This window comes from Magallana gigas, chromosome 8 (assembly GCF_963853765.1).
Source record: "Magallana gigas chromosome 8, xbMagGiga1.1, whole genome shotgun sequence".
In the NCBI taxonomy this organism is placed as follows: domain Eukaryota; kingdom Metazoa; phylum Mollusca; class Bivalvia; order Ostreida; family Ostreidae; genus Magallana; species Magallana gigas.
In genome coordinates, this window is record NC_088860.1 from 11,663,058 (window position 1) to 11,690,056 (window position 26,999).

The 26,999-nt window shown below is 31.9% G+C and overlaps 1 protein-coding gene and 2 long non-coding RNA genes across 4 annotated transcripts; 1 reads left to right on the top strand and 2 right to left on the bottom strand.

Annotated features, from left to right (window-relative positions):
• Positions 1-95: 95 nt before the first annotated feature.
• On the bottom strand, positions 96-7,553 carry LOC105330706 (uncharacterized). The gene is made up of 9 exons (XM_011432576.4): positions 7,068-7,553; positions 5,125-5,319; positions 4,860-4,930; positions 4,598-4,731; positions 2,789-4,497; positions 1,267-1,785; positions 940-1,062; positions 539-670; positions 96-216 (listed from the first exon to the last, which is right to left on the bottom strand). The coding sequence occupies exons 1-5, from the start codon at positions 7,349-7,351 to the stop codon at positions 3,613-3,615; spliced, it is 1,569 nt and encodes a 522-aa protein (XP_011430878.3). The 5' UTR covers positions 7,352-7,553; the 3' UTR covers positions 96-216; positions 539-670; positions 940-1,062; positions 1,267-1,785; positions 2,789-3,612.
• LOC117685305 (uncharacterized) lies at positions 6,172-14,071 on the top strand. 2 transcript variants are annotated; one of them, XR_010708575.1, is made up of 6 exons: positions 6,172-6,310; positions 10,580-10,674; positions 12,200-12,377; positions 13,253-13,366; positions 13,823-13,871; positions 13,959-14,071. It is a non-coding gene; the product is annotated as an uncharacterized lncRNA (long non-coding RNA). The 2 variants fall into 2 exon arrangements; XR_010708576.1 differs by lacking the exon at positions 6,172-6,310 and adding an exon at positions 8,142-8,199.
• A 155-nt stretch (positions 14,072-14,226) lies between these two features.
• LOC105335436 (uncharacterized) lies at positions 14,227-19,940 on the bottom strand. The gene is made up of 5 exons (XR_010708577.1): positions 19,700-19,940; positions 18,750-18,802; positions 18,501-18,629; positions 14,811-14,903; positions 14,227-14,632 (listed from the first exon to the last, which is right to left on the bottom strand). It is a non-coding gene; the product is annotated as an uncharacterized lncRNA (long non-coding RNA).
• Positions 19,941-26,999: the final 7,059 nt, after the last annotated feature.

Consider the following 26,999-nt stretch of genomic DNA (forward strand, 5'->3'; position numbering starts at 1 on the left):
TCACTCTCTGAGTGTTATAGAATTATATGTATCAACTATATTCAACAGATCTTTCTTCTAAAAGTTAAAAATTCTGTAAAATAAATAAAAGTCAATTGTTTAAATATTTATTTCAGTATCATCACAGGATTAGTTCATGCAGAAGAAATAACAGTGCCACAAGGGGAATTTACTTCGATCATCCAAACACTGAATTTGCAGGGACAAAATCGAAATCTAAAAGAAAGATTTAGACGTTATCAATGTACTACTAATTTAAATCATTCATATGACGCATAAAATAAAAATCTGAAATATTGCTGTTTACTAATGCATAAAATAACTAATAATCAATTAAGATAAGTCAAAATATTTTTCAACTAGTAACTAGAATCAAATATAAATTAAGTTCCACCTACATTTTATCCCTTCCTGGTATACATTTTTTGTACATAGATTATTTGGGTGTGGTTCAAAATCATATACAGCCATCTAGCAGACAATTACATTTTTATTTGGGTATTGTCTATACATGTAACTGTGATTTTACATGATTTACCTTTACAAATCCTGCAGTACTTTCGGCAGTTTTGTTCCCTAAACAACCTGTACAGAGGGTTAGTACATAAATCTCTCTGGTACTCGTCACAGTTGTGTAATTGGTCCATGCAATCTATTGTTACTGTAGGGGCTACAATTTAATAGTAATAAGAGAAAAAATATTATGCCAAAAACAATAAAGTCAAAAACAATATATGAAAGTAGGGGTGGGGTATTTAAGATATAGCATCTCAAACAATTAACGTCAGTTTTTAGAACTAGGCTTGGAAACTCACTTAATATATGTTTTAACAATAGCTCTAAAAATGATAGCATGACAGAAAACAATTTGTATTCTAAACTCAACAAAAATGCATTGCTTTTTTTTTTTAGAAGTTTAATCTCTAATTTGCTTCAAACCTTGACAAAATCCACAAAATAGTGGACAATGTTCCTGTGCCCAAGGATAGTATATTCCGTTTTCGTCACAGGTTGTATTTATGTTGTATAAAGAACAGTCTATTGTAGGATTATTCTGACATTCTGGAATTTAGCCAATTGTAAATACAATTTTATAGTAAATAATCGACCGATAAAATGAGCTCAAAATGTTGTAGCTTAGCTTCTACAGAGTAAATTAAATTATTTTAGCTTAAAAAGACAGCGAACTGTCATGAAGAACATAAACGACCTTTCTTTATTGAAAAAGAAAAAGAATCAACAAACAACTAATTGACATGTGTTTACCTTTGATGTGTCCTTGTGAAGAAGAAGGAGCAGTAGGCATAGTTATGAATGTAGTTGAAGTCACTGCAATACTATTTGTCGAGCTGGAAATGGCAGGTGTTTGGTGACTGGTTGCGTGATGATTTTCTGTGTAATGGCATAGGAACTTTTGGATTTTATTTCTGTTGTAGATAAATTCTGCTTATTCCAAACTATTTTGGAGCTAATATGAAGAAGCCCATTACCAAAAGGCCTAATATACCCATGGTGAGTGATAAAAGCATTCAAATATCGTGATACCTACAAAGCTAAATTTTGTAAAGCGAAAACTCTAATGAATGAATTACAACGGCGGACACACAATAAACATAAATTAAGGTACACAACACAAAACACCCTCTGGTTTATTTTCCTGAATACATTACGCTTTCCGGTGATCTACAGGGACTATCTTCTCTTGATTCGCTGTCTGTTTTCGGAATACTTTACGCTTCATGGTAATGACATGTACAGTAATCAATTTCTTCATGTTCGCTTTGTCTGTGGATGGGTAAGTCATAACGTACATTTGTATGAATTATCAATCATTCATTGTAACATTAATAAAAAGTGTGACAGAAGAACGGGGTTGAAACTTGAAGAGACAGTACGGCGCATCTTATCAAAAAACCGACTTGAAAAAATTTTCCGATCGGGTTCGGTATTTTTGTACTACTCATGAATGTATAAACTTTCAGAAAATTACAAAGTTCTCCATGAAATAAATCTAATTATTTCATTAAAATTAATAATTACGTATAACCTATCACATATTTACATCGCAACTTGTTACGGAATTCAGCCTTCTATACTATTACGCATGCGTATTTACTGTAAACAAAACACATGCAGGGCTCGAGAAGATTCTTCTGGACATGTTTGTTGATAAAAATATGTCTTTTCTACTTCTCCCAGGTAATAATTGTTCTCAGTTTTTAAAATAACCACAATTATTATTTTGTAAGCATGTACTTTTCGTGTTTATCATAAGAGTTGCTACAACCTAAATTCATTTTTGTAAATGAGGCCCATTGAGGGGTTATTTGACATATTTATGTCTGTTCATTTTAAAATGAACCGAAATTGGTGAACCATTTATAAATTATCGAGTAAGTGAGGATGTGTTCCGTTTAGAGAGTCCCTTTAACCTCGTATAACCGTATGACCGTAGTCGGACGAAGATCTGTATTCCGGTTTGTACGACCGTTAAATTTCCGGAAGCTCATACTCACGTTAATTAAGTATGTGAAAGGGATTTCTATGTATTTTAACTATTACAATCAACGTTATTTCTTTTTTCCTTACGATACAATAGGTAAATCTGAAGTTATTCACACATATGTTTTCAGCTGTACTGTCTCTTTAAATTATTTACTGAGTAACAAAAAAGCAAGTTTCCTTTGACTTTCTAAAGATAATTATGTCGAAAAGAGCGCTACTCATAGTTTTATATATAAAAAACAGAAATTCAAATAAATTTGATAACAATGTTTCATTGACCAACCGTTGTGTTCCTTCTTGTCCAAGACATGAACTTCAAAGCGTGGTTCCAATAAAAGGAGAAACATTTACTCGTCCGTCTTTAAAAACAGAGTGGAGGTCAAATATGGCGTAATGGTAGGATAATTCACATGCACTATCAAAAGACCAATTCAACCTGCTCGTCTGACAAGGCCTGTGCCTAAAGGTTTATCAGTTCATGTCACCTACTGGTGCTAACTATGAAAGTACAAAACCATTTGATGGCTTTGAACTTAGAAAGTATGTATCAATTGGTACCGGTATACAATAAAGTGTGATACAAACTTTGTTAAAAGCAATATAAGCTGCAATTTTCATGTTGATTTTTTTTAAAGGAAAAATCATTTTCTACTGAAATTACAAATATTATCATAGTTTTAAAATTTCTGTTAGACAATTTTTGCAGGAAAAGCCGTTAAGAAGCCTTAGTTGGAGCAAAACTGAATTATTGTCGTCCTGTACAAAAATTGACCTGCTATAATTTTATTCCTTAGAAGAGAAATATTTCTTCTGACAAAAAATTATGATTTTATCAAATCTTATTTATCAAAAAAGTTTAAATTACATGCAGATTTATAATACTAGCCGGGTTTTTTTTTCAGCGAAAGAATATTCTAACAGATATACAGATCATACTGCTTTAAAAGTTCCTATTTTATCTTTTTCACAAAACAAGTTTAATAACACGAACCATTTAAAAACATTCAAACATTTAGGATTAAAGTTTTATTGAATTCATTAAGTACTTTAACATTAACTGCATGTTTGCAGAATAGTCTGTAGAAATAAAAAGTACGTAAAATAACATCATGTCTTTAAAGCAAATACTTCTGAACCCTGTTGAGCATTGGTTGTTACGATTAACAAGTCAATCTTGTCCTTGCCTCGCTTAATCCCAGCTATTTGTCCGACCACTGGATATTGGTTTGGAGTATCAATAACCCAGTTGACAACTAAATTTGTAAGCTGTATACTAACTACGTAGTATCTTAAATGAGGATTTGTTAAAAGATTGTTGCACAGATTTTTAAATGTTTTTGAGACAGAACCATTTGATGGTGATACGTCTATTCCAAAAATAAGGAACTCGCCCGGTGGACTCTTTGATTTCGCCACCATGATTCTAGACGTAACCATGGCTGGCATGTCGAAAATATTCTTCAGAGAAATTTGAGACAACACTGATCCATCAGTCGGAGATAACTTAAGGATGAGACTTTTATCTGTTGACACGGCCCACAGCACAGAACCATTTATGGTATCGGAGTTCTCGTTGATGGCACCTCGTGGTTTATGTATTCCTTGTAAAGGTACTCCTTGACCATGGTTTTCTGTCTTTAGAGTTTCCAAACGTCCTATACCCGATTCATACATTGAAAGTTGAGAAACAGACTGTGGAGTTTTAAATAATGTGGTCGGAACAGTGCTGTTTAAGTAATCTTTAAAGCCATATAACAAGTGAATGGCATTTTCAGTATATTGCAGGGGTGGTAAATTTACATAGAGTGTTTCGGTATCCGTATTAAGTAAGATTTGTGGCGGAGAGACACCGTCTACATTGTGTTTTATCGGTATATCATACTTCGAATAGGAGAGCTTTTCGAAGTTGTAATACCAAGCAACTTTCAGCTTTCCAGAGAGAACATTAAATATATCTACAGCATACAGCCGCCGCATCGACAGTTCCGATTTCTGTAATTGCAATATGAAATTGTACGATTTTAATTCCACTTTGTAAATATTAAAAAAAAATAACAGGTAAATTCAAAATACAATAGAAAATAATATTTACGTTGTTGTCGGGACGGAAGGCCGTCAACATGTATATCCGGTGCCCATTTACCACAGGCGGTGCGATGGGAATAAACGTTCCATTCATGCGTTCTTCCGAACCTCGGAAATCCATGAACGCGTGTGGAACCCCGTCTGAAATAGAACTGGTATCAAAAACGTCGACTTTATCAATGTAATATAAGTTTTTTAATGATTATAAAGAAGATTGTCTTAGTATTTAAATGCAAATGCACCGATGAAAAAAATTGACAAAGACTCACTCGATTCAACTGTTACCAATAAACCCTTCTTTGAAACAATAGCAAATATATTGTTGTCGGAAAATGTAATGCTGGAATAAAAGAAATTCTTGAATATAATTAACATGATTAGATAAAGTTTACTAAGTTTAACAAATGAAACAAAGTTAATTGAGTATCTATATACCTATCTAATCTATTCAATATAACATCAATTTCATATCAGTTGTAAAATACGTATATAGTTAACAAGATAAAAGACATCAGAAATGAAAAAAGATTTTACCTGTAAACAGGTGATAGATTCTTTTCGTTGACGATCGGCTTGACCAGCGTCCCATCAACCTCGTACATCACCAGCTTGCGTCCATCCGTCCCTACAATGTCTCCATACACGTCCATTATTGGCAGGGAGGGGTGATTAAGGACCTTGTCCGACCAGACCAGGGAACCGTTGTCAACGTTTAAGCTGACGTATCCCCTGAGAACAGAAGCTCTTCCATGAAATACTTATATGTAGTGTTCACCAACAATTTTTATCATTAAAAAAACAGAGGGTCTGCCCTTATAAAATGATCAAGTTTGTTGGTAATAATAATTAAATTAGAACATTCAATTTGATTTCTTAACCAGAAGTCTTCGAAGTGTGGATATTTCCATTGCTTTGCTGAAGTAACAAGAAAATGAACGTTATACTATGATTGATATGATAGATCCTTATTACAGTACCCGTTTTTAAACATCAATAATACGATTATTAGATTAGTCTAATTTTGGGGCATTTTCATACAAGTTTATATCTATTGAAACTTGTAGAAATGAATTGGGTTATGTTTTTGAAAAGGTCAAATGTTTGAAATCTTCAAATGATTTAAAACGTGTATTGGGGAAACCCAGTCTCATAACAAAAGCATGTGACTCTACTTAAAAGGGCCTCTTGGTAGTTATACGTCAGCGAACTTCCGTGAAAAAAAAATGAGTTAATGATATTTCTCAGAATATGCCGCTGTCATTATAACAAATGATTGCATTTCTTAGAACATTGCCAAACATTATTAATCTTGATTAGTTAGAATCTTCTAGTGCCGACTTCCAAAGTTTCAACAACCTTTTGCTTAACATTTGATAAAGTTAGAACGATTTGATCTCACATTACATTCATTCACTATAATTAGAATACTTCCTGTTACTCTTTTTTTAAAGCCCCTCTATCGCATCAGGTTTCAAAACAGAGCCAAAAATAAAAAGTGTAAAGGATTTTGCATTATAAGCGCAGGGAACGTACCCGGATGATAATTTTAAAAAGTCCCAAAACTTTTTAATGGAAAACAAATGTGACGTTTTCCGATGATAAATTACAGTAATGTAGTTTCTTTCTTGTCAGTTTTTTCTGTTAGCATAAAGAGGTAACCCGTGCGATAGAAATCTAGGAATCTTTGCCATATATTGATATAAATTATTTTCACTTGAAGGTATGTGTATTTATTTAGAAAATCAACAAAAAATGCTTGTTTTTTAATATTTATAGGCAGTTTGCGTCAAATCGTCGTATTGAAACCTGTCAGAGTCCGCATATATATATATATATATATATATATATATATATATATATATATATATATCTATCTATCTATCTATCTATCTATCTATCTATCTATCTATCTATATATAAAGATATAAAGATTGGAGAGGAAATCAACAAAAAGCAATCTTTGTTATTACAATTTTAAGTAATAAGTAGGTGTGAGGTGTGTAGTAATAATTTGTGTGTTCACCGCTACACGCCTGTCTCCCCACAATACAATACAATAAAACTAAAATAAGGGTGCAAAATAAATGTACACCCACATTTTGCTCTGGAAACTACTTATCTTGAATTTTAATAGGTTGTGTTTTCACGTTTGACATAAAATTGACATTCCACTGGCTAATTTCTTAGCTTTTTAAAAAGCTAATCTTGTATAACAATATGCCAATGGTTGGTGAGGAGCGGTATGGGTCAGAACCCCTTGACTAGTGAAGATGGAAATACATGTAAATGACTTGAAACCATATAAAATTATCATATGTGAATCTACTAATATATGATCCCTATATATCCTTTTCTCATTTGAAACAAATCATATGATTCACATTTGATACATCTTTGTGCATCATTTATGGCTTAGTTATTTGCATATGAGAAAAAAATGTACACATATTATTGAATTGAATTTACCTTTCACCTACCTGTTTATCCGACCGTCACCTTGACACACCACAATTTCTTCGTTTCCAAGACAACCTAACGTATCAGGTGATTCAGATTGTCGAAAAGGTTTAGGCCAAGCTAATGAGACATTGTTAGTGACATCAAGGTCATACGAAAAAGTTCCAGAGGGACGACAGCCGAACATGGGACAGCTCTCTACCGGAAGAGAGCTGCCGCCGTGGAAAAATGACGTCATAAGTAGCGTAAAAGTGACGGTAACCATCATTAAAATTCTCTCATACCGACAGTAGATAAACAGCATGTTTAATGGTATGGTAAAGTGTGTGCAGTTTGCTGGTAAAGCCCTGATAGCGAGTACATTTGCTCTCTGTGTACATTAAGTTTGTAAACAGCTTAAGCAAATATATATTGACAACCTTGTGTTGTAAAGTACAACTACAAAAATAACAGGATCAGGATATGTTATCATCAAGTGGATAACAAACTGTTCATATGTATTTCTACAGTATATACTATATATTTAAGCTGAATAATATTAGAGTAATATCATACGGAATATGAAACTTAGATAATCAACCGTTGTAATATGTCTGATTACTTTCGGATCTGACGTATTACATACATTACATATTACATACAAGGTAATTGTTGCGTGTACTGATAAGCGTGGAAATAAATACATGTGCGATAATTATTATGTTGATTTGTTTTAAACAATTGTATCTATTTACAAATAATCTGAGTTTTTTAAATCACTGTTAATCTTTTATGGAGTAGCATTATTTTATTCGTAAAATTGAATCAAAACATAACCTTACTTTTAATTTCAATTACTTTTGATAAAAGATGGCATCAGTACTTAACGATTTTAAGACAACAATCAGATAAAGGTTAGAGTGAATAAACATTCGAACTATTCCTAACTGCCTAAATCTAGTTTACAAGGCATTTAAAACTTAAATGTGTACATACAATTGCATTCAAGGTAAAAAAGGGAAACTCTTTATCTGTTAAAATCGCACTGCATGAAAAAAAGATGAATGAAAACGCTTTCCTTTTCAAATCATCGAGTTCATTACAAATAAAAATAGGGCCTAGTAATACAGAGTACTTTCGGTTTCGGTTAAAAAAGAATATTAGCCTTTCCTGGTAAGAATCATCTACCGCCATTATAATTTTAGTTTCAGCATGATTTTTCTGGATTTGCATTTTTAAAGAAAGTTGAGATCATGTAATCGCATGCATTTTTTCAACAGAATAGGGTCATAGTACGTGTGTTGACAGAAATTTCTGTCATGGCTATTAATAACTATTTGTACAAAAAGGAAACAATGATAAGTTGATAAAATATAAAACCATGATCAAGTCCAGGATAAAATTAACATGTATAAGTCGATGAGATTACACTGATGTCTATGAGATAAATGATTTGATCAGGAATGACATTCTATTATATAATATGTCCAAAGACAATGATAAATGGCAATGAACTACATCGACTTCTCAAGAGTATATGATGTAGCAAATTCTAAGACAGGTATACTGCCATATTACTGGCTGTAGATCCTGGAACAAAAACAATAATGTGCAACAGGAAGCCTTTAAAAAATTCAGCCTTATGCCTCCGACCATTACTGACTTCAGGAAGGTATTCGCCAAAAGCAGCACATTTTGCCTATACCAAAACGAAACTGCAGATATTAAAGACTAAACCATATTTTAGATTACGATTAAACAATTAAACATACTATCAAGTAGGATAGCAAGAGATGTTGTCAGTGATGATTTTATACACATAATATACAAAACAGCCTGCACAGTGTTCAAAAATATAAAAAATGAATTGACCAATGTCAGATAAATGATAGAGTGCCATCACTGAACAGTTTCGACGAGCAAATCCAACAGTGTATTCAGCTAGATCATTCATTTCATTATGCTGTTTGCAGAAATCAAACTTCTTTACAATTTAATAAGATTGAAGAGAAGGGAAAGAAAAACATCCTCATCAATTTTTGAATATACTAGGCTACGTCAATTTCAATGGTTTGTAGAAATACATCGCCAAGTAAGTAACTAAATAAAACATAATTTCTAAATGAATTTTAGATTAGACAAACGCTAAAATATTAACAATTTTGTATAAAAAAAAAATTATCATCTGTTATTCTAGATTAAATTTTTCATTATATATATATATATATATATATATATATATATATATATATATATATAGTTACGTGTAGCTGTCAATTATTTTTTTAGTCGAGGGAGATTACTCGAGTTAGTCCGATACTTTAGACCGCGGCATTGTTGACTTGCTGGATGACCCTACCGTAGGTGTACGCGGTTTTACTCGAGATACCTGTCTTAAACCGCTTTTCAATTTGGTCCGCAGTGGTGCGCGGAAAATACGGGATCCGCGTTGCCTGTACTGTAAGATTCGGGTACTCGTTGTGAGTTTCGGCCTCGTTCAGCATCAATGTTAGAATATGAATATCTGTAATAACTGTCTAAACCCAAGAATTCAATTACTGTGTAAAACTGAAACTGAAATATTGAATAAAAAGGATGGCTCTGAGTTCAAAACATTTGAATGATAGAGCGAAGTATTGATCAGTTTTCAGAGTTATACCACCTTTTCATGCATTCTAAAATAACCAAAAAAAACTAAGAGTCGATTTATAGCTTGCAACAGTATAAATCTTGCTAACTCTTAAAAGGGCGAAAAACACTAATTGGAATGCAAGGGAAAACAAAACGATTTTGTAGTAATTTAAAGTGCACACATGTGGTAATATAGATGTTATCTTATTTATCAAAAGAAGAATAATAGGGGAGCGGTGACATAACGCACTTTCCAACTTTTATCTTTTTTTCTAAGTTATCAGTGCCCTTGGTCTTATTAGGCGAGAATGATTGCTATTTGTTGATCAGAAAGGAACCACAAGGTCAGATGTGGGATTGTTTAGTGAAATGTGAGGATAAAATTATTAAAGCTGCTGTTAAGCGATAGCATACCCGACTTTGGTGGATATGTAATACTTTGATTCATGGATGGGTTGGTAGATGTAGATGGCCCAGAAGCAAAACTTGGTCCAGAGTCAGGAATAGTGGGGATCTAGAGGCAACAGCATGGGTAGAGTAAACGCAATGCTGGTTGGCTGCGATTGTGCCATTGTCATTGCAATGGCTGCGGAGTTTGGCTCGGTTTCAGAGAAAACAACATGGCAAGAGCCAGCGGCAACACTGGTAGGGGATATTTGCGTTGCTGTCACTGCACTGGCTGCGAAAGTACTGGAAATGGTTACCGAGCATTTTTCGGTGTGGGCTGGGTAGCCCACCCCCCCCCCCCCTTTTATACTGGTAAACATGTGACAATGTGGACTTACATTTCGCCTACAATAACAAAGACTGAAAATTAAGTAATGACCATGACCATTAAAAATTATATAATTTATATATATTATAATTGATACATGACGACAGAAATAAAAATATATCATAAGTAAATTTCATTTATTTTCAGATAACAGTGTGATGTGAATAATGTTATATTTTAAAGAAGGCGTCCTACTAAGAAACAAACACATTCTGATATTCATTTTTTTTGTCTTAATTCGCGTGAGTATATATTTGATATTCATTTTTCAAATAATTTACTTATTTTAAAATGATAAGTTTTATAATTTTCTGTCCTTTTGATTGTTTTTAATGATACGGAATTATTTGCTTTTTCCATTATATGAATTAATTAACTTTTTCAATTTAAGAGAAATAATAAATAAGCAATCTTTTTTAAAGGAAGCTTGATGGTCAAACAATCTGATCATAAATAGCCTTAAAATTTAAGATATAAATTATTGGGCAATTATTATTCAGTAAAGAGAATTTCCTTATACTTGAGCATTAGAATTTGGTGGGTTTTTTTTTCTGTCTTTATACGAAGTTTGCCTTCTAAAAGTGATAGATATAGTATAGAAAAGGCGACGACCATCAAGCCCGGTAAAATTGTATTTTACTGGATCAGTGTCTGCCAAAATGACCCTCTGCCCTTGATTTTAAAAAACACGCCACGTGATTGCCGCCTACAATTGATAAAAAGCAGAAAGATGCCAACATGTTGAACATAACCCCTTTTATTGTATAATTTTGTTTAATATTTAACCTATTAAAGATGTAATTATTGTTGATTATGGCGTACAACTAGTTTTTGAGAGATAGGCGACGATCAGATGGGCATGGGCATATATTCTCTGACAGAAAAAATTCAGATTTCTGATATTTACAATGTTGTTGATATAATTTTTGAATCGATAATGCTGTGGTTTCATTATTATTTTGGGGTATCAATTTTGGTGGATTAAATGAAAATCACAGTTTCAAGGCTACGTAAATTCATGGCCAATAATCCTATCAATTCAAAATATAGGTATAAATTGGACTTCAATGAACATTTGATTTCGTGGCTCAACTTAACAATGAAATCCGTGAATATTGGTATTTAACGAAAATTAATAAAACCACAGTAGTCCTCGAAGAGGAAACGACAAAATAATTGAACAAAATTCTGACTAAAAGCTAGATTAAATGCCTAACAGCATATATCATGCATATGGCAATGAAAATTTGATGCACATCTCTATTAAAAACTCTTATTTTTAGTGTGTCTCACCTTAATATCCTAAAAGGAAAATAATGATTCCCTTAGGAGAAATAATTCTCCTACAGGACATATTGACAATCCCATAGGAATCCTATAGGAAAAGAGTATTTCCTGTAGGAATTGGATTCAGACAGGAAGTTTTCCTGTTGGATATTTAGATTTTCTGTCGGAGTTTTGTTAATTTTTTAAAGGTTAATATCTCATGTGAGATACAATGAAAACAAAAAGTTGGTTCTAAAATCTTTGAGCATAGGTCTGTCATATGACATATTTCAATTTTTCGATACATGCAGCTTAGACGGGTGCAAAAATGTAACCTTGGCAGTGGCATAATTATCAGGCACAGTGTTTTTTTTACCTTAATTTAAATCCTTTACATGTATAACGAGACACTATATGCAATCATTGAATCTAACATGTTTAATAAAATTGATTAGTTAGGGTTATTTTAGGGTTTTTTTCTTTTATTTTGTTTAATAACAGACTGTAAATCCATGCAAATGGAACAATGTTGCATCTTGCCCCGATACGAAAGATAAGTGGGGCATGGCCGCATCTAGAAAGAATTGTTTATCAAGCAGCAATTGTTCCGACTATCACTGCGTACCAACTGAGACAAACAAACTGGTAGAAGTTTGCACAAAACCTTTGTATCTCCAAGGTTAGTTTACTTTAACCATTTAATTAACAATAAAATACCTACTGTAAGCCAAATGAGGTCAAATTGAAATTGCTTAGAATAGATCATGCAATGTCATGCCATTTTAAATTAATAAAACTCATTCTTTTAACTAATGGTAATAACGAAATAAAAGTTCGTTATTAAATGTTATTCAAGTACATGTTTATAACGGAACGTATCAATGACTACATACACTTTTGAAAGTATCATTAATAATTTATATAAAAACGTTGGTTGATCCTCTTACAGTTGTTGGATCAGCCAACATTTTATTTATCTAAAAATTACTAAAAACTAATAAAATTTTATCATATCGAGAGAAAAAGCTTTTGACAAATTAAACAACAATAAAAATCCATGCATTGCAGTTAAACCGATAAAATCAAATTTGCATTTCTGCATGGAGAAAATATTTTTTGAAATATTATTGTTCCCTAGCTTTACATGAACTGTTCGATCTTATCTGTTTTGGTCTGTTTTTTTGTTACAGCCTGTATCATTGTAAAATTATGATCACCCGCCCCATGCTACGATCACAAATGCAGTTACTTGAATGACGACTTTGAAAGGAGAAGCTGTACTTTTATAATTTGTTTATTTTAATTCATTTTATTCATTTATTATTATTTTTAATACGTTTAATTTCCTTAAGCCACCAAAAGTAGTTGTTGAGCTCTTTGGAGCACAACCATAGTGATGACGTTTCTTTTGTCCTAGGCCTTTCAGAGATTAATAATAACTATATACTAGTATTTTCAAAATTTCCTATAAAACATGTACAAAAAAGTACAACTATTTCAACAATTCTAGCATATATAAATCACATGTTTATTGCCACATACACTTCATTGTAGGAGTGTGTCCGTACTTTGATACATTTGGAGAAAGGTTACAAATGGGAACTGTTTCATGTCGGACAGGGAGTGAAAATTGCTCTGCTAGATACTTATCTACATCTGTGTATAAATGTAAGATTTCTATTTATAATATTTAATAACGATGAATATGTCATGTTGTAAATTTTGAATTTACTGGGTGGGTGTAAATACAAAATTTACAACATGAGTTGTCATGTTGTAAATTTTGTATTTACACCCACCCAGTAAATTCAAAATTTACAACATGACAAATAGAAGAAAATATTGTTAAATCAAAACAAGACATATTTCAGCAGGCTGCGAATGACTTTTAAGATTAGGTTAGACGTTTAAAGATAATTAAATGCTTCATAAAAAAAAGATTACGACATTGGTAAAATGATTCCCATCAATTAGTTATGATTGTATACATTATTGTGCTTTCCAATGTAAGATGTCAATATTCAGCAAGGTCAGGAGAAGTGGCGGTCTATGATAACAGTATATTATAGAGTTCGTGAATGATTTCTAACATCATTCTATGTTTTTCTTTGCATTTTCTGTCAGATAAAGTTTGTTTTCCAATCCAAGGACAATCGATATCTGGAACTTCAGGGTAAGATCTCTTTGTTAAGTATTGTATTTTCTAATATTATCCTGACGTTTATTTAATAATTCATATTTTGATATTTTTACTTTTTAGTATGCATACGCATGATACGGAAAATAATTCCTGGGTGGTTTACGTTGTACTCATCTCTACAGTATTTATTCATCAAAATCAATGATGAAAATAAAAACTCAAATTGTTTGAAACATCATTATTACTTTGTCTTTGTCTATGCATTGAGTCTATACATTAGTCTCTTTTGTTGATAATGTTGTTTCTCTTGTGCCTACATAAATTGCAAGTTTCAAATAAAACAACTAAGACAGTCTATGCTTAGCCTTTATTTACAAAAAGGTGGGAAATTAAGGTGAGAACATTTATGATTGTTGTAAACATTTGATTTTTGTTGTAAAACATCAACTTCAGCAAATGTGTGTAAAAATGATGCACTAAACTTATGAATGCATATTGAATTAAAGTTTTGATCTTGGCGTAACCTTCCAACTAAAACGATCGAGCTTCGTGCATTTTTTGACGAATGTAAACATAAAAAATTGTTAGAAGCAACACAACAGCTATTCCAAATAGAGCAAATATGATTGCTTTTATTACATATTCAGTGACATTGCGATGGTGATATGATGCATGGATTTTTGTTTCGGGTACGTTTGTTTTGTCACGGTGTGTGGTGACATTCACTGTTGTCAATGGGAGATGCTGCTGTACACTTTCATGAGATTTATTCCGAAGTGAGACAACTGGTGTAGCTACAAAAATCATTCTTTCTTCATACTAAAGAGTTAATATATTTATGAATATGCCATGCAAAATGATTAGGGACAAAGTATATTAGTGTTTATCTTTTGCGGATTTCTTGCACTCATTCATTTAAATAGATGTTTTCTTTTTAAAACAAAAAGACTTATTACTAAGATTATAACGTACATGTTGTTTGTTGGACTGCTTTTACGTGTCTTGAATGAAGCATCCGTCGGGAACTCTCATGGGCCGTGGTCTCAAGTAAAATAATTGTTGTTGCTGCAAAAAGGTGCATCAACATTACATATCCACAGAATGCAACCTGAAAACGCTGATACCGTGCTATGCTGTAAAGATCGCAAATATAACTGTAGGCAAAATAAGCCAACAACATAACCACGTCAAAACTTTGCCGAATGAAATTGTCACAATGAGAGGAATACATTTAAATATTTTGCTACTAGGATAAATTTTTCGACATTTGATTAAGATTTTATTCGTAACTTAACGACAAGATTGCGCATTTATGCGTATGAAATATAATTTTTTTTTTAAATCCACAGAATTTCGAGTTTTTTGTTGTAAATATATTTTGTGGGGTATTTTTTTTTGGTTGTTTATTGAAGAGGCTTCTTTTTAATTAGCAGGACTAATTTTGAAATCACTGAAGCGAAGTTACATGACTTGTATAATCAAAATAAATCAAAGTACTGAGAGTACTAAAAGACGAGGTCTTGAAAGTTTGAATTTGTAATTGTACTTGATTTCCTCGAAAATGCTTCCAAAAATTATGAGTTTGAATTAGTTACTTCAATCTATGTAAATTCGGCTTTTTGCAATTGTCTGATACTTTGTACTTTGCCTAACTTTTACTCAATCCCGGCCCTCATAATTGTAGAAAATTGACACAACGGTATTTTATGTGAAATAAGACCCCAAGGAAAAATGTTAACAATTACTACTAACCGGGAAAATCAAAACAACTATATCAAGGAAGATAATTTAAATCATTAGATTTATTCAATTTTGTGATCCAAGAGAATATCCACAAGTCGGACGGTATCCGTTCTACAAGGTTTATGAAAACCTCGAAACTCTCAAATTGCTGAATTAACTTACAAAGTTAATTTTGTATACCGAGAACAAACACAGGCACCTGACGTTAGAAATATATCTTTTTACAATAAGATTCCAAGTACTCTAACAATAAAAAGATTTGTCACGGTCGCCATTTTGATTTTTTAGACCTACTTATCTGACACGATTTTCTTGCAGCGATTCATGCAAAATTAATAGGTAAAAATAAATCCGTTCGCCACTTACTACTTTTTTGTGTAAACTCGAAAATCACCTACACGAATAACGATACAACCGATCCGTTCATTAATCATTCTCTGAATATCAGAGACATAAATAAAAGAGATTGGCAACTCCGCAATTAGCGTGTAAATGTTACGGGACCAACCTTACTTTGAGCACTACAACTGCAACAGGAATCTTGTATAAGTCATTAAATTTTATCCTGATATTGAACATGAACCTGTCAATATATTTAGGCATGTTTTATTTAAGAAACGTCTACAAAAACTCTTTATTTTGCTTTTAAATAACTTTTTTAAAACGTATTGACTTTTCACAAAGAAATGGTAATGGTAATGCATTTACTCATGTAATGGAAATGTAATGCATTACTTCAAGAAAATGAAGTAATGGTTATGGTAACTGAATGCCATAATTCATGAAAAATGGTAATGTAATGCATTACTTTACAATGTAATTCACCCCAAGCCTGATTCCAACTAAACCGGACAAAATGAACATTAACTTTTAACTTGGTTGTTCAATCGATAAGATTGTATATTATATTATTTGATGTATTGGTCACCCAAAATGTATAATCTACATGTATATAGATTTTGCTTACAGTCCATTGTTCAAAATTCAAATCTAATTTAATTAATTAAAGAGCCAACGAACGAGAAGGCAAATTTAGACTTGGTTTTATTTTCTATGTACAAAATCCCTTCAGAGACGAACAGCAGTCATACCGCAAGTAGACTGGAAGCCAATGAAACACCTATTTAATATGTAAGACATCTTTGTATAATCCGTCCTGATTTTAACTTCGGCTTGCGCATGAAGTTCGGTAGTATTCAGGTGAAAGATTGTCAAAATAAAATTCACGACTTTTCAAAAATGGCACATTGCGTTTGGGAACTTTTCTTTCGATTCAACCTTCAACTCTTCTATTGATTAATGAGCTTGACTGTACACCAACTGAATCGTCAACGGCGTTGTGCATTAAGTTACGTAACTCATTCCACATTTGACCCCAGGCAAGAATATTTTGATCAATAAAACTACTTGTTTATTTTCTAAATAAAATTTGGTTTAAACACAGAGGACTTAAAAAGATTTAATGCGTGATTTTATAATATATATTTACTGAAATGCATGTAAACTTTCTGCACTATTTTCTTACGCGCAGACTCAATTCATGTGTTCTACGCGTGCCTTCCGGTTTGAGACTTCGGCTGACAGTAAACTAATAGACGGGGTCACGTGACCCCGTCTAAAAATACCCTTTCGGTTCCCTGCGGTAACATTGTACTTATTTGCGGTTTCTTGTACGCATCCAATAAGATTCTCAGCTGGTCACGTGATACCTGAAGGGTATATAATTAAGCTGAAACCTCGGGATGATCGGTGAGTCTGAAGTTGACGGTCGAAGCATCAACATATCGAAGTCAAAACAAAAACAGGGGTTGATAAGATAAATCTTTCCATAATCTTCCGTGCCAACGATAGGCTTTAGAGACTGTGGTTGTTTATTTGAATACATTATTATACAGATTGGCTCCTGTCTCCGAGCAGCGCATACGCTATTGTAATTCATATGCGTATGACGCAGAGAACTGGGGGATAAACTATTGTATACAATCCAAATTAAAATCGGCGACTAAGGAAATTGTTAATTTAATTTACACTTTCACTTCCTCAGGCAGAAAAGCCGAATCCCATACCTTAAGGTAACTCCGTACCTATAAAATTATGAGTTCAAAGTTAAAAAACTTTTTGTAACTTATTAGACTTGAATTTCATCAAAAAATAAATAAAATATATATGTATCCATACTATTTAAGATGTAAGGTAATAAAAACCAAAGGCTGAAATTATCATCTGAAAATCACACTTTTTCTTTTTTAAGAATTAAATAAAAGTGGATGGATACTCGTTTATATATTTAAATTTTATTGCTTACTATGCCAGAAAACTAAAATTAATTTAAAAAAAAAAATTGTTTACATAAGAAAAATTATAGCATTTAGATATATCACTTAGAGAAAAATAGAAAAGAGTTATTTCCCTTTGTTATTATTGAATTATGTCGAATATAATGATGAAAAACGCTTATAAAATATCTCCAAGTAAACACTGATTTGAGTTTTTGATGTGCACCTATAATAACTTAGAAATCTACTTGCAAGAATTTTAATGAATTCATGGTTTATGTCAAATGTATGACGTCACAGGAGGGTGGATTTACTTTAATCAGAAACGTTACAATAAATTTGACTTGCACTTATTTTGATAATTAGACATGTATCCTTTTTATATTACAGTTACTTTTTCAAAGAATTATTTAGATCGACTCATATATATATATATATATATATATATATATATATATATATATATATATATATATATATATATATAGCACTGAATAGAATCAACAACACCTGGCATCTTTAAAGTGAGTGCCGGATCTAATATACAGATACTAAGCCTTTAAACTGAAGAGAGAGAGAGAGAGATCAAAATATCCGACCCACATTAATATTACAACATAATATAGCATTTTGATAACTTTACCTTGAACACATCCAACTGATACATTACACAATGCTTCGCTACATTTGCAAGGGAACTGACATTCTTTTCCATAGTTCGGGTATTCGCAAGCTTTCTCGCATTTTCTGCCAATGAAACCATCTGGACAAGCTGGATAAAAATATAAATTTATCTGTACAGTTCCAAAACAATAATCAGTTTACCCTCTCGAAGTGCCATTGTATATATAACTAGATATATTATAATATTGTTTGTTGAAAAATCAAGTACCTCTACAGTTATTAGTGTTTTCGTCCAACATGAAACCGTCACAGCATCTTCCACTAGAAGAATCATAATTTGATATTTAATCATTTTTTTAGGTTTTACAGAATATTATGGACGAAAAACATCATTGCTGTCATGATATACCTACAAAAAAAAACACCATTTTGTACCACAGTAAATTTATGGTATACAGGTCTATAATCTATCAAACTTAAGCGTTCATTTTTGGGAGTTGATTTTAATCAACTCTCCTATGCAGTCACTCTGGCAAACCGAAAGTGAAACAGTGTTTGGACCTAAGCACAAATCATCACCGCTGATAAGACTTAGTTCTTGAAAATAATAGAAAAATTCAAAGTAATGTATGTTGAAGCATTGTTTTTCAAGGAAACTTATCAATAAACACTTTGAAAATAGTCAGATTTTATATTATACGAACAACTAAGAAATTTTTATAGTCTCATGTATTCCTACGCCAGAGTTTAATATAGCCTCGTTGAACCAAACGCTCGGCTGTCTCCGTAAATCTCCGACAAGCAGAAAGGCTCTCTTGCTTGTCGGAGATTAACGGAGACAGCCGATCCTCTGGTTGAACGAGACGAGAGTTCGATATCAGTAGTGCTTGGATCCATAAAACTTTTAGAATTGCTTCGATTACTTATGCATTGTTTGAAATCTATCTTTAAATATTACACAACATGATTCATATGGGGTTTCTCGAAATTCTTGTCGGAAAAGTCTAAAATTCATATAATAAAAAAGTGCGTAATTCAAATACAGACTCGAAACTAATTGCCATGCAAGATAAGTTGATTTTAAGATAAATGATAATCGATAAAATCAACTCCCGTCAGTACTTCAGTACTTTGATTTTCATTTAGATACGTTTATAACTCTCTTACAAACATTTCATGTTTGGTTAGTAAAAAATGAAATTTACCAAAACCACTCACTTTGCGCAAAGCTTCGATACACTTTGTCCACAATACATGAATAAAATAGTGAAAGTCCGTGTGAAACCAAAAACTGTCGCCATTCTGGGATTTTTTTTAAATTTATGCCTCTACTGTCTTTCTGAAAAAATTGCACTGCATCATTTCTATGAAACATTCCGTCATATTGAATTTAATTGGTTTATCCTTTAAAATCATCACACAACTTCATAAGGAAGTAAAGTATCAATAATATGTGCTATGATATTATCGATATATCGAATTTTGGACAATTTCCGCGATAAGAAAATTGTGTTTTAATTGAAAGAACTTTACATTCAATGTTATCCAAGCTCCCTTGCAATATTTTGTCCTGTTTCACATTAAGTACATTAAAACATGTTTACATAAACCTGCAAATTGCTAAGACTTATCAGTCTAATACCCGAGCAGTTCGGTTTTATAAGTTTGAGTGAGCTTTTTTATAGCTTGATTCCATTTGAAAATGTGTTTTATTCTATCAGGCTTTTTTTTAGCATTTTAGTCCTCCAGGATTCAAAATGATTTCCTTCATTATATATGATACATGATAAACAATATTCCTTAGTGTATTATCAGGTACAGTGTATCAGTTGGCGTTTCCTTGCGTGAGAATAAATTAAACAGATGCAAAATTATAGTTCCTCCTTATTTAAGAAATGTGTCCCTTCCTATTGATTATTAATTACTATTAATTTAATGCATTACCTTTTTTTTTAAATTGATTTATTCAATTTTAATACAGCAAAATATATTTTGTTATCCTGTGCTGCATTTTACATAAGAACTAACGACAAAGTCGTAAATATTTACAGTCTCATAAAATGATCTATAAAAAACAAAATTAACATCAAACCATTTGTTTACAAATAGTTCATTACCCATAAGTATATTTTCCAGCCATAAGAATAAATCATTGATTATTTGGAGATTGATTGGCATTCATTAATTTTGTCTTAAGTCGTTTTAAATTTTTTTTTTTAAGTTGTGCATTTCATTTAATTACTGGCTGTAAGTTGTTGAATTGAATTAATTGATACTTTCGAGATTACATCAAAGTGATATATCAGTAATTAAAGCATTAAACGATAAAAACTCTTTAGCAATTTATGTTATATATCTTAATATGTATGAATAAATTTTAAAGCTATTCAATAAAATACCTTCAACACACCTGCTTAAAATTTCAACTCAACTTACAATATTATTTCAATGCCTTCTGAATTCCCGATTGAAGTCTGAATCGGCTTATTTGTCATGCTCGTACTGACGTCACATTGTGCGTCACACACACAGGTAGAAGCAGAAGTATCATAAGATTGATATTAATAAATGAATACTTAATATTATATTATACGTACGTCGGTTGACAATGGTTTCCTCGGGGTGTCAATTTCAACTGTTACCCTCCTAAACAGGCACTATTTATATACATGTAATGCCGTGGACTAGTGTTATTTGGGTGCCAATCTTGCAAGGTGAGCTGTACAGTTTAAAAAGAAATAGGAAAGTGACCGCGTAGATCTTCTTATATCTACTATGTCCGTGAAAATTTGGTTTCACTTTGAACATTAAAGGGCCATGGTCACGATTTAGGTCAAATTCTATTTTCCTGTTTTCATTATTTACAATGCTTTAGGAAAGCATTTCTAATGATCAGATGAAATATTAGAGTCAGTCGTAAAGTTATAAGCAAGATACAGGGCTCACAATTCTTTGTCATGCAAACAAGGCTCGTGCCCTTTGTTTGTTTACAGGGTGGTGACAAAAGTGAGTAAATTGGCGGCCATTTTGAATTCTGATTGTAAACAAATCAGGGTAATAAAAAACCTACTTACCTTTCTGCTGAGTTGTGTTTTGACCTATATTTTGTAATATGGCCCTTTGATCTGATAACTAACTGTAGTCGACGGGGAATTGAGGACTACAAGTTCTGTATGTACATCAAAGGGATTGAGAGCCAGGCATGCTGAAGTACTGCTTTCAGATCATCAACTGTGTCAATGTTCATCATATGTCTTTTTACTTGATTTTTTAAAAGTAACCAGATATTTTCGATTATATTAACATCAGGAGACTGAGCTGGCCATGTAAATTTTTTGTGCGCCGTAAATTGCAGTTTTTTACTATGGGAGGCACTGTAGCTCCCAGGTCGTCCATCCGAATATTTTCAGACCGGGAGCTACAGACCTGCAGCTAACTATTTGTTAGACCATAATTAATCACCTAATTGTCTACGGACTTTTCCCGTTTTCTCCCCGATTACTACAAAGAGCAAACGGCGGGTGTAACCGGTCATCAGAGGATGTTCACTCCTCCATGGCACCTGATCCTACTTTTTAGAGGTCTGTGTTGCTCTGCTTTGAATTTGTATTTCGTTTTATGAATTTTTGAGATGGTTGACAGTTTGTTATTTTCATTTTTTCATACACAAATAAATTACTTACTTATTTATTTACTTACTTTTTGTCATAATTGTATCACCTTGATCAATACATAGCCTGTAAACATACAGTATATGTTAGTTTCATTGGATTGAAGTATTTTTGGCATGTGTTGAACATGAGCTCTAAGGTTTGTCAACCTGAAAATCAATATGTACATAACATTTTGACAAAACCGTTTAATTTGAACAAAGCTTCAATGATAAATGTTTGTTAAAATAGTGTAAATTAATTTGAAATCCCAGCTATCGATTTTTGATTCTATTTCTAATTTGAATTGCATAATTTGGAAACACTGTTTAAAACCAAAATCTAATCGGTTTTTCCTTTTGTAATATGATGTAATATCAAAATACAATTGCAAAACTATTTCCGCGATAAGTATTTGTTTGCTATACATGATATTGTAAACATAATGTATTTTCAGATATCAATATGTATAGCAGTCAGATTTATGATTTAATATAGTAATTCCAGTAAATATCAAAGCTAAATTTTGATTATTACAAAATACATTGTTTTAACAAATTTATTTCGTACAAATATTTACTATTTAAGATAGCAACACTAAATTTAATATAGAAGTCTTGACTTATACAACTGTATAATAAGATTTAGTAGTTTGATTGTGAAAAACCAATAAAAAGGCTAAATAACGCTATGAGACTTCACGGGATGTTTCATATGAAATGTGTGTGAAATGCACTGAAATGAACTTCATGTGATAATATTCACCTTAATTCATGTGAAATTAACATGAATTTAATGTAGCTTTATTTAGCCTTTTTATTAGTTTTTCACACTCAAACAATGATAAGTATACAGGTATTTCATCAGTTGTTTTGTCTTTAATTTTTGAACCATATGCAATCATATATTCAATTGCAGCCATTCAAAATCAGAATTTTTAATCAAGCTTGCTTAAGCATGTATAATTTATCATTAGCGATGAATATTTAACCGTATCAGCTTTCCTGGCTGATTGGTTTCTGAGAAGATTTTTAAAGATTTAATTTAATATATTCCTGTGTAAAATTTCAACCTCCCATTGTTGTCCCATGTGACAGAACTACCGATCTCAATTCGAATCTCAACATTATTTCATATAGTAACTTTTAGTTTACTGCCGTTAACCTATTTTATTTGCATACTTCATTCAAATATCCTCATCATGTTACAGTATGTCGATCGCGCCATCGAGAAATTAATCATTCAAAGTGGAACCAAATTTTCACGGATAGAGTAGATACCGCTCTGCAACAAGATCTACGCAGTCACTATTTCTTTTGAAAATGTACAGCTTAAAACCATTTCAACAAGAGCTTGGACTTGGTTAGTTGTGTCAAACAGCAATTTGACGTAGGCCTGTCTATTTTATCATTGGCCACTCGGCCATGGTTTTTTGAAATCAACACTTGATTCGTCTGGCTTTAGCGTCATTTTCAACTTATTTTTATACAAGAAAGAGTTAGTTACCTCCAGGGTCTTGTTAAAATGGTTTACCTTGCAAGATTGGCACCGACGTTACACCAGACAAAGTTTCAAGTGATTCAAGTGATTTCACTTCACACGAATTTCACGTTAATTTCATGTGAATTTCACACGAAGCCTAACGTGAAATCACGTGAAGCCCTTTTCCGTGATTTTACGTGAGGCACAATTGGCTGTGTATATGTCAAGCTTTTCAAATAGGTTTTTTTTCAATCATGCATTTTCTTGTAGACTGTATATATCATTATTTTAAAAATGGACATATAGTGAAGTTAAATATGTTTCTCCAAGAACTCCTTATAAGTATTGAATAATTTGATTTCGTGTCATTGTGCTGGATCCTTTTTCTAGTTTTCCATATTTTCCATTCATGTATACGATGACATATTTGAATAGCATCGTGCACTAATTCTAATATTTTGTTGCTCTGCTGTATAATAAAAACAGCACACCATGAACATAATGTTGTACATTTTGTTTAACTGCTTTTCTGACATGGCAGTAGTAATTCTAGTACGTACACCGTATTATAATAAATATTTTTATTGTAAATGTTAAGATGTGTCAGAGGAACATTACATTTTTAATGCCCTTTTCAAAGCAAACCAATCAAAATACTGATTTCTCTAACTTAAAATTTACTTTGTGCTTTCATTCATGACGTGCCTTTGATTCTTTATAAACAAAAGTTAGATTTACCATTGCGTGAATTTGATAACTTTATTCTCTTTGAATGAAATGTCCTTTGACACTCTTGGTTTTGTTTTTAACTTAACTTCTTATATGCACCCTACAAAAGAACTTTAAGTGTCTCATATGTAAAATAAATGAATTAATATTAAATAGATGAATAAAACAATAAATAGAACAGAGTTATTATAAGACAAAGGGCACATGAGTATTAGTGATAACCTAGTACTAGTATATATATTTTTTAAATGTGCATGTATTTTATGGTTAAATAATGTACATGTACTAACAATTAATTAACTGGAGGGTTCAACCAGAATCTCTTATTAGTTTTTTTCTAATAAAGAGAAAAATTGTAATCGCAAGACCAAATTAAAGAAAATGATACCCTGCTGTAATTGTTTTAAACAATGCTGATCCTTTCAATAACTAGTATCGGAAGTTTGAATCATCAACGGGAATTTAAGTCATGCATTTATAAGTTATGCTTTAAAAATTCAAAGCCAGTCCTCATTACAATGAATTTCACTTTTGACTCTACGGAACTTGTTTTGAATTAAAATTTCGAATGGAACAAAAATCAAAAATTTAGACTTACAACTATTTAAGAGTTGTTTTCTTTTCAATATTTAATTCTTCATAGACAAAAAGCTAATAGTTCGTTGCTCAGACAAAAAATCCTTTTAAAATGCCCGGTATAATGCGAAAGGCAGACATTTTTATCTTTCTTGCCCAATTTTCTTTATTCAGTTTTAAAATTGAAAAAGATGGGTTATAATCCTTTACAATATGGCAATAAAATTCACCAATGCCACAACATTGACCTGATACGTGCCAAGAGAAGATAACTGATTTTTGTGGAAATTTATTCTGTAATTTTTTTCAGTGGATGCATGTATATTTGTTTGTGGGAGAGGGCTTGTTATTAAATAAAAAGAAAATTCTTAGAACACTTGCAATGACATTTAGTCATTCAAAAATATAGTTTATATATGGGATGTTAGAGTGCGTGAATTTTCTTTTACTATACTTACATTTTTATCTCTTTTAACATGTGGTGATACTTGAAGGGCAAAACTTTTATATCATTAAAGGCTCTTGTAAAGAAAGTGATTTGTCACAATTATACCGTCTTATAATTGAGTCATATTTTGAACCAACCCATCAGACTTGAAATCTTAAGAAGCCATTTCGTTTATGCTATTGAGATTATATGCCTGGATTACATACATGTATGGTTGGAAATAGTCCTGTTGTTTCCAGGTACAAAGCTCAATGTATTGAACAGATGACGGCTTGTGTATCACACAACAGTGACTGAATATTTTATAAAGATATATCTATTGACAATTACATACTTTACTTAATTAAATATCAGCATCCCAAACACATATTTCATGTTTTGTTTTTGTTTTTTTGTTTTTGTTTTGTTTTGTTTTTTTGCTTTTTTTTTAAATAATGAATTTAATAATTTCATACAAGAACAATTTTCATAATGACAAAGCATGAAAGTTTTCAATAACTGATAAATGACATAAATTGAAAAAACTTCTATCAGAGAGAGAGAGAGAGAGAGAGAGAGAGAGTTGGTTGGAGAGAGAGAAAATTATGTAAATAAATGTTGCCATATTTCCCATCTGTTATTAAATTCATTCATTTTATTTTCCACACCTGCAGTGTATTTTATTGCCTTAATATATGATTCGATCTCATGTAGTACACATATTTCATGTTAAAAAGAGATTTTTTGTAAGCAAATTCATCGATCAAAATCATACTTTAATTTCTAAGGGTTGTTCACCGGTAGATTCGAGAGAGAAAAAAACTTGATTGGTTATATTCTCTTCAATTCATTGCAACAAAACCCAAAAGGCTTACGTGTACAATTTCTAATGACAAGAGACTCTTACCTTCTCTGGGAGTATGAGGTCATTGAGATGATTATCGTGACTACACCCATACATGTACTGTCAGTGATTGTGTCAAAAGTGTAGTTGTTCATCTATAGTTTAAGAACGCCAGCTTAACTCTCTTATTTGAAACTTAAAAATGATTCCTTTCTTTATGATATTCCCACGCGAATAAGAAATGTCATGTAATACATTTTATCTTGTAGCAGTTAAACTAATTTAATATATCTACAATCTTTTTCTGTAACTGTTGTAAATACTACTGCAGGGTAAATTTTCAATTAAAACATGACAGAAAAATACACTGACGTGTTATTGTGAATTTAACCATTAATTCCCATCCCTGTCTAATCTCTGATGACAAGCATTTATGTTCTTAAGTGAAACATTGTAAACTTTCTGGACAATTTTGGCATTGATATTTCCAGATTCTACACATTAAACATGTAGTGATATATATACACGATTTACATCTGTATGTGGCTCCGAGTAAATGTAGGAGTTGTCTCTCTTACGAAATGTTACATATACATACACATGTACCCTACACCAATACTTCTTAAATTCAAATATATTTATGATATTATGAAATTAACGTTATCTCTCTATATAGTATTTATCACAATATAAATCTATTATCTTTGTGTAAACTATTATGTTGCCCCTTCTACTATAAGTAGCAAGTCTTTTTCCTGAGAGCTATAATGGGACTAAGTGGTCCACTTGAAGTCATTGACGCTATATCGT